Below are 8,878 nucleotides of genomic sequence, written 5' to 3' on the forward strand. Positions count from 1 at the left end.
GAAAGGCGCCCTGCAAATTCGGCTAACCTGAAGAGCCTCCACGTGATATTCCTGGAATGGTGAGGCAATTTGAAAGTAAACATCCATAAACTAGAACACAGATAACAGATAGCACTATATGATGCTCTGGTGAAAGGAGAATGTTAACAACCTACATGTAGCCGAACCGGCAGAAGATTCCCAAATAAACATATTGCGTGAATGGCTCAAAAAATTGTTCTAATGATTGGTGCAACTTGTATTTTTTTTAGAAAAAAGAGATTGATGCATGTGAATCATTTAACAACTTATTAGTCAACATGAACGAGGTATGTGCACAACTACATATCATTACCGTAAGTGTCCTTCCGCTCCACCCATTACGATCGTATTAAACTAATGTCTCCTTCATGACGTCCGCGATCATCCCCCACGCTTCGTCCCTAGCCTTTGAATTTAACATCCGCTGTTTCTTATCCCACGTCGGGATGCCATCAAACCCATGTCCGACACTTTCGAACCTTCTGTGACGAACCTTAACGTTGAGGGCTTCAAGACGAGTAGCAAACGTGTCGGCTTCGTGTGCGAGGTAGTCATATTCTGCTGTTAGTATTATGGTTGGTGGTAATTGCGAAGCGATGGAGTCTGGAGAGAGTGCAGGAGAGACTAAAGAATCGGAGGTGAGGCGAGGAGGCGGGAGATATGCACGCTGCGGGTGATCATTAGTAGGTTATGTTAGCGTCAGAGAAGATAACAGAGGGAATCTAACCAAGAAAAATCTCGACATCCATTGAGGTAGAACCCTCTCAGGATCTACACGTGCCAACTTCTCTTCGTAGGGGACAGCTAGATCCAGTACAGGATATAGCAATCCCTGTGCAACAACTTTTGCGCCGTTTGGTAGTGGTCGAGAGATGCAAAGTGTGGAGAGGGCACAAGCAAGGTTAGAACCTGCGCTGCCACCCGCTATCCCAACCCGCTTGGTGTCAACCTGGAGCGCACAAGCCTCTTGGATACGAGAGTTTTTCAGAGCAGTTGAAAGGCCACCACTATTTCATTTTGAATGATAGATGTGATACGATGTGAGCGAATATTACGAGCAATAGTAGAAATCGGGAAATGCGAGACGCACGAGGCTATCCAGGAAGTAACTTGATAGGTCTGCTCCAAAGCGTGGGGATACGGGTATTCTGTAATTTACGACGCTTAGTCCGTGAGATGTAGTGAGATATTGAGTAAGAGAATTTACTAGGTGCTTTTCGGTAGTCCGGCGCAACGACGACTACACCGACGGTATCTGCCAGATATCGGCATATCGGAGCCTCTGTTTCTGGTCGGCCTCTATTCGCCACAATTAGAACGGCTTCCATACGATGATCAAAAGAAAGACGTCATATACATTGTCCAGCCACCCCCGTGAAGATACACGATAACCCCGCGAGGAGTGTCAAAATCACCGTCCTTCATCGTCTTTGGGACATATATACAAACTCGACATTTTCCCGTCCGGCCAGTGTCGATGTGCGTCTTGAACCTATACTTATCGTATGCGAGGTAGATGGGAAGACTGAGGAAATCAATAAAGAATCTCAGAAACGTCCCGACTTCATTTACTGGTAGTCAATATCACCTCAGAATAGAAGTAATAATCGGAGAGCCTACAAATTAGTACGCGAAACTGTTCCGGGCGCGGTCGGTCATTACGTAGGTTGAGTTGCAGCTCAAGGCCGTCTGATGTTCCAGAGGGTGTATTCTTGTTCCCCACATCCATGGTTGTGGTTAAAGCAAAAGCGGACAAGCCCGTTGTTGCATTTCAGCGGACGCCTATGTGGGAGGATTGGAGCTGTGATGTAATTCATACATCGTTTAAAATATCCTTCTTTAAGCAGCCGTGAGAAAATAAAAAATAAACTTATATAATATATTATGTTATATTTATTTTGTTGTAATGTTATGAAACGAATCACGTTCTCTTTCTTAGACTCTTACTCTTTCCCTCCCTGTTAGCTCATTTCTGGGCGCGCATGGGTGCTTTGTAGATATCAACCCAAAGTATTTCTCAAAATGTCCATGGAAGTATGTCTACACCCGACTTTATTTACTGAATCATTAGAAAACTCTTTCTGTCGCCAGATAGTTGCCCCTCGTACAGCGCTTCTATCAAATTATGAAGTCCTCACACTCCTCAAAGAACTAGAAAGCGAACAACTCGCACGCCAAAAGACGGCTATTCGTATCAAAAAGGAGGAGGAGGAACGGCTGGCGTCGGGCATGACCGACACGAATACTTCATCGCTCGCGAATGCATTTGTGCAGGAAGAGGTGAGCGAGAACTTGCGAACAGTTGAAGTTGAGGTAGATATACTATTGCATAATAATTCTATACGTCAACGTGCTGATGGAATGTAACATCGTTGTAGGCGATCCAATATTTGACCGCAGATTTCCAACCTACAAATTCTCAGTCGCCAGAATCGATAACGCAGCTCGTTCGTGGATTAAACCAATTTGATCTCACGAAAGCAGAGAAATTGCAAATCGTGAACCTCGCACCGACAGAGCCTGTTGAGTTATATGTCGTCAGTTCATTAACCTTTAAATCTTTTCGTCTTCGATGCTAATCCAACTGGTGGATAGATCGTAGAAGAGATTGAAGACAGGTTCGGGGATAGCATGGAAGACGTGCTCCAAGTTGTCCGATCCTCATTGGAAAAGCCGCTATTCCTGTCAGCTGATGATAACGAGGATCCGCCGTCAAACTTACAAAATGGAGCTGAGCGAGACGTATACAAGGAAAGGCGCGGTTGGGAGGAAGGTGGTGAGTTAGAGGAAGAATTCGATGACTTCGGCGCTGGCGCTGGCGTCGAGGGTGACCTCGAAATGGGCGATGACAACGATGATTGACTGTAGCAGTCCTCGGTCGGAGTGGCGCAGTGCAAAGCAGTTCTTCGTGCTATTCGAAATATTGGTATTTCTGAAGTACGCTTGAATGGTAAGCGATTTGTCGTCTCATCATAAGTTGGAAATCAGTGGCGCTAGTTGATTGGGCTGCGAGGTGGACAAATACGCTTATTGGGAATATCGCAAGTGTGTTAGCACATTTCTACGTAACTATGCCATTATCTCACCTGTTTGCACTTTCTTCCCCAGAGACATTACTATTGAGGGATTATTGTCATGAATTATATATTGCCTTAAAAGTCATGATACTATGAGCATTGTCGATGGCGCGAGTAGAGCTCGCACAGGACACAACATCATACATCATAAATTTCTGAGCAACAACATTAGATGTCGTATTGTGCTGCAGTATTACATCGTACGTGGCGACAAGCTGATTGGACACCTACTCAGCGAAGACGAAATTTTTCGCTCTCGGGGTTTGCAACTGAATAAGGTGAAGAAGCGGAGCTAATACTTGCTAAGGTTAATCATTTAAAGTACGTCCCTACAAGTCGACAATCATCGCTAGCTCTCTAACGCTACTTTGCGTTTGCCAGTCCTCAGGTCCTACGTTGATATTACGCGTGTGGCACTGCTAGAAGACTGATATTAACCAGATACCCGCCCCATGCCAGTGGCTGGATCCCGTCCGCAAACTTGATCTGATTGCTACACGCCAACGACGTCGAATAAAGTTTTTTTGTAGACCAAATGGAGAGGAATATACCGGGTTATCAAGTTGTGGAAATTTTGAGTCAGGGATACGATGGCTCTGTCTGGGTACGCACCTCACTATAGCAGCCACTGCGGATTGCTCGTCTCCAATTCTTACCCGCTTTGTTATGATACAGAAATACAAAGATATGAAGACTGATGCTCTGGTGGCGATTAAGATAATTGATCCGAGTCCGACGGTGGATGTAGATGGCCAAGTCAAAGTCTTGGAAGAACTCAAGAAAAACCCCCATGAAAACATTGTACGCAACCGCAAATTTTTTTTGTCACTTAGCACTTTCTTATTGACGCTGCTTGACTCTGCTATTGATAAGGTGAAGTTAATATGCGCATCAAGCGTCGGCGACGAAAATCCCTGCAACTACATCGTCTTCGAATATGCTGAAGGAGGCAATTTACTCCAACTTGTAAGCAAGATGGGTCCACTTGCAATCGATTATTCCAGAAGCATTTTAAAGTGCGTCGCCTTCCTCAGTGCAGCTCAGTACTTCGAAATTCGTCTTCCGCATACTTATGCATTGTCTTTCTGAACAGACAAGTGGCACTTGGAATAGACCATTTGCATAATGTCGTACACGTACTACATCGAGACATAAAGTGAGTGATGTCCTGTTGATTCGCAGTGTCATGCACGGGTTAATTCTTTTCTTTTAAAAGGTTGGAGAACATTCTATTCAAGGACACAGCGCAGACGAAGATTGTCATCTGCGATCTGGGATTGTGCGTGGTTATCATTCGGGTAATGTCTGTGGGGGAATATAATAATGTGATTACAATCCCAGATCGTTCCTTAAGGACCTCAGTGATGACGTAAAGAAGGGTATTATCGCGTGTGGCACGACGGAGTATATCTCTCCAGAGCTGTGGCAAAATCAGCAAATAGGAGAGGAGAATGATATGTGGTCATTTGGGTAAACTTTTCTATGCCACTCGCGTACTTCGACTCAGGTTGATGCTGTTGTCGACGCAGGATTGTCACTTACGCCTGTCTCACTGCGGAGTTTCCGTTCCGGTCTATCTCAGCAGCGAAAGTGAAAGAAAAGGTGGTGGAGCGGGCAGATGAGAAAAGGGCTCATGGCCGTTCGCCCTCTGAAACTTACTTGGGTGAGCTCTTTAAAGACGCCTTGCATACCTATGTGCTCAAATAAAACACGCGTACAGCAAGGCAGACGGACGTTCCAATTATCAAGGCTGCTGATATGTTAGCGCGGCACGCTTCGGACACGATAAAAGGTGGTATCGACTGGACGCCGTTTCCTGATGAAATAGGTTGGTTATGGACTCTTGCGAATGACTGAGGGATTTAACGAATTTTAAGAATACACTTTTGCGAGAGCTTTCATAGAAAAGTTACTCGACCCGGACCTCGGCACAAGGATGACGGCGTCAGATGCGTTGTCCCACCAAGTGCGTTTCTTAATTGGAAATAGTTATTTTGGGATGACTTCTAACAAACTTCCGCGCGAAACAGTTCTTAGAAATACATAACATGGACATAGGCCCGGCAGCCAGCAAGTTGATTCCACGCCCTGCGGTAGAGTTCACGTTAGCTGAAAGTGCAGATCACCAATCGCACAAGTCACAGCAATCTCGCAAGTCTCACATATCTAGGCATTCTAAGTCGTCAAAACCAGCACATAGTTCAGCGCCCCATAGCCGGGCATCTAAGCCCAGCAGAACATCTAAACCGGCTCAAAGTTCGGCCCATAGTTCAGCTCATAGCCCAGCCCATAGTCCAACCCACAGCCGCAGGGCCATCTACCCAGTTACGAATATTCCATCCGAAAAACTTGTGAATGAAGACGTACCTCCCACCAGATATGAGCAACTTCATCCTGATGACCCATATGGAATTAAGATGGTGCGCTGGGAAATTGATCCTGCGACATTTGAACAATTCGATTGGCGAGTGAAGGTTTTATTCTTCCTTTCTTGCAGAGCAGGATTATGCAGAATGGACGGGAAATTCAAGCTTGTCCCGAAACCAGGTACTACTGTACTAGTCCGCCAACCGTCCATTTCGGGTTTGAATAGGAGACGCTCAAACTACCACAGTCGGAGGAGTAGTAGCACGGGTTCTTTGAAAGGCACGTCGCATCCAGTTGCGCCTGTCCCACCACCCGCGCCAGTGACTCCAATTGTCGAAGTGGCAGAACCGTTTCCGGGTGCGGGAGATAGTAGAGCAAGACACGTAGCCTTTTCGCCGGCTGGCGTTGCTCCACTTACAGGAGACCAACACAATGAAAAGGTCGAGGATCGAGAACGCACTCCTCGACCAGAATCACCAGCTATCCCAGTAATAAAGGTGCAAAAACCCACTCCAGCTCAATCCGTACGAACGGTCTCTCCACCTCCTGGGAGTACAGGTAGCAGCAAAAAAAGAGGCCTTGGTGCTAAGCATACAAGTACACCTCCTCAGACACCCAACGAAAAAGCACATGCTTCTGAATCAAAAGAGGAACGTGCCGGTTCTACTTCTGTTCAGAACCCCCCTGAACCTCCAGAGCCTGGCCAAGCTCCTCTTACCAAAGATGCTTTAGAAAGCTTGAGTCAACGTTCGTCCGCCGACTTGCACTCGACGTAGGTCTATTGAAGTGTTTTATGTTGCTTATCTCACGTCATATTAACTCGTGGATTAAACAGGTGCGAAACTATCACCGATTCTAGCGACAGAAGGGCCGGGAGGCACAGGCAGTTAGTATTCATCCCTTTTCACTAGTCATTGGTAATATATTAACGTGGCATTTACAAGTGATAAGAGGCAAAGCATTAATGGTTCCACAACTAAACAACCAGAAACTGTGAGAAAGCCAGAAAGTGTTAGTGTTAAATCTGCCCAGTTGCAGAGAGAGAATGCTCTAGATAAGGGAGCTACTCTTATGACCGACCGTGGACTCGTGCGTCGGTCTGTACACACGAAGAGACATTCCACATCCAACAATGACTCGGTGCCAAAGAGCGAACCTCGCAAACCAAGGCCGCCGCAACATGTCTCAAGGCGTTCCACCAAGTCAATGCCCGAAAAACGCACTAAAGAGCATCGAGAAGTCTCAAAGCGAACAACACAATCGCATACGCCTGATAAATCGGGAAAGAAAATACAGTCGAAGTCCAGACGTGTACACGCTGACAATGTCGGCAGCAGAAATATCGAGGATCACATGAGGGTAGAGGAAGCAAGAGGCAAAGGAGATGTACGCAACAGTGATGAGGATAAGGACGTTGGAGAGTTGACGGAAGTTCAGGAGGAGGACGAGGGAGTGGAAGATGCTGAGGAGGAGTCAGACCCACCAGATAGTAGCAGAAGCTCGTCTCAGTACGAACGAAGAGATCCGGCTTGGGATGTCACGTACTCGGGCGGTACGTCGGCACAAATTGAGAAAGCAAAAAGAAGTTCGAGGAGGCTAAGTGGTAGGCAAAATTACACTGTTGTCTGATTTCCGAACCCGAAAACTGACATTCATATTGCCGACCTTTTTCAATAAGATAAAGTTGAACGAGTAATGGAAAAGTTAGAAAGGGATAAAGACAAGCCGCCCCACGAGCGTTCACCCGTCAGTACGCTACGGCTAGGAAGTAGCACCACTGGCTCGACGGTGAGTGGAGGTTCGAGATACAGCAAGCACAGCCGAAAGAAGTAGTAGTAGGTGGTGTTACTGGGTAGATCTACATAAGACCCATGGTGTGTCAGACATGTCCGCCATGTCCGAGAAGGTGTAGAACAGTAGAAGAGAAAAAAGAAAAGCTATCGCAATATTTATTTTGTGTTTTATTTATCCATGAATTGAGGAGCGGATAATTCTCTTTACTATGTAGACCAATTGACAAGCCGGTATTGGTAAGAATGATCCAATATAGGATCTAGAAATGAGGTTATTTTGTTTATTTTATTTTATTTTATTTTAATTTTACTCTGAGCACGTGCGTAATGACGGTCAGTTTCCATTCTGGTCAACACCGTGCACCTCACCAATTCAATCTCGTCTGTGCATCTCTTCCTGCTTTCCTCATCGCTGCTCATTCCTGTATATTCAAAAAGCACTTACAAAGCGTACTTTTACTGCTTCGAGATGGACCGACTGGAGTCGTTGGGAAATGCCCTCTCGCAGGTGACGATGTACGACATTAAGTCGGTGTACAACCAGGTACGCTCGTCGAGCACAACTACATACACATCTTTTTACGCGGCTTTTACGAATCACTTAATGCCTAATTTACTCACACGCGGCTACCAAAGGCGAAAAACATGGTACTCAACGTATCAGAGATGGAGGCCAAAGTGCGAGAGGCGACGAACGACGACCCTTGGTGTGTTCCTTTGCTTCGTTTGCGTTCGTGTGGAAGAGGTGGGCGCTGATGATGCAATGTGTTGTATTGGGTAACAGGGGTGCGAGCTCGACGCTGATGCAGGAGATCGCAGCTGGGTGGGTGGTCTTGTCCATTAAGCCTTGTCCACACCTCATATTAATATGATTTATTTCCTGTACGCAGAACACACAACTTGTCAGTTGTCGAATTACTCGATATGAAGAGCGTGAGACTGTGTTGTTGACATTTGACGTGCTTACAGTCAGCAATTCAACGAAATTATGCCATGTATTTATTCCCGGTTTATGGACAAGGAAGCACGTCAGTGGCGCGAAATCTACAAGGTAAGCAGCTGTTCAGCCAGCATAGCAATAGGCATTTTTTTTACTGACAATTTTGCTATGTAGGCCCTGCAACTACTTGAATATATTGTTAAGCACGGGAGCGAACGTGTTGTGGATGACGCGCGATCACATCTTTCCACTATCAAAATGCTGCGCAACTTCCACTACATAGACGAGAAAGGGAAGGATCAGGGGATCAACGGTCGGTTTTACCTTATTTCTTTGGGTTTTCTGTGTGTTGAGTTTTTCGCGAAATAGTGCGAAATCGCGCCAAAGAGCTCACGGAGTTGCTCATGGACGTGGATCGTATTCGCGCCGAGCGAAGGAAAGCAAAAGCCAACCGCAACAAGTATATTGGACAAGGAAACGACCCTATGAGTTATACTGGAGGCCGATATGGCGGCTTTGGGAATGACAGCTACGGTGGGAGCAGAAGCTACGGCGGAGGTGGATATGATCGCGGTACAGTTCAACATTTCGCTCTGGGTTTTGTGGGAAATTGACGTGTTTGCAGATTACGGAGGATATGGAGGAGGTGGAAGCTCGAGTAGTGGCTTCCGCGATGAACG

General features: G+C 46.2%; 3 protein-coding genes across 3 annotated transcripts; 2 read left to right on the forward strand and 1 right to left on the reverse strand.

The window, feature by feature from the left end:
* Nucleotides 1–370: 370 nt before the first annotated feature.
* Nucleotides 371–1,654, reverse strand: FOMMEDRAFT_149182 (Alpha/beta hydrolase fold-3; the record flags this gene model as incomplete). Its single annotated transcript, XM_007271275.1, has 6 exons — nt 1,642–1,654; nt 1,379–1,583; nt 1,229–1,320; nt 1,112–1,169; nt 749–1,028; nt 371–688 (listed from the first exon to the last, which is right to left on the reverse strand). The coding sequence occupies exons 2-6, from the start codon at nt 1,444–1,446 to the stop codon at nt 371–373; spliced, it is 816 nt and encodes a 271-aa protein (XP_007271337.1). The 5' UTR covers nt 1,447–1,583; nt 1,642–1,654.
* Nucleotides 1,655–2,049: 395 nt separating this feature from the next.
* On the forward strand, nt 2,050–2,883 carry FOMMEDRAFT_96793 (uncharacterized protein; the record flags this gene model as incomplete). Its single annotated transcript, XM_007271222.1, has 3 exons — nt 2,050–2,334; nt 2,400–2,558; nt 2,617–2,883. The coding sequence occupies 3 exons, from the start codon at nt 2,050–2,052 to the stop codon at nt 2,881–2,883; spliced, it is 711 nt and encodes a 236-aa protein (XP_007271284.1).
* A 4,844-nt stretch (nt 2,884–7,727) lies between these two features.
* On the forward strand, nt 7,728–8,567 carry FOMMEDRAFT_96489 (ENTH-domain-containing protein; the record flags this gene model as incomplete). Its single annotated transcript, XM_007271201.1, has 5 exons — nt 7,728–7,802; nt 7,895–7,965; nt 8,043–8,093; nt 8,228–8,309; nt 8,373–8,567. 5 exons carry the CDS (start codon nt 7,728–7,730, stop codon nt 8,565–8,567), a joined length of 474 nt encoding a protein of 157 aa, XP_007271263.1.
* Between the last annotated feature and the right edge of the window lie 311 nt (nt 8,568–8,878).

This window comes from Fomitiporia mediterranea, assembly GCF_000271605.1.
Source record: "Fomitiporia mediterranea MF3/22 unplaced genomic scaffold FOMMEscaffold_16, whole genome shotgun sequence".
Taxonomy (NCBI): Eukaryota; Fungi; Basidiomycota; class Agaricomycetes; order Hymenochaetales; family Hymenochaetaceae; genus Fomitiporia; species Fomitiporia mediterranea.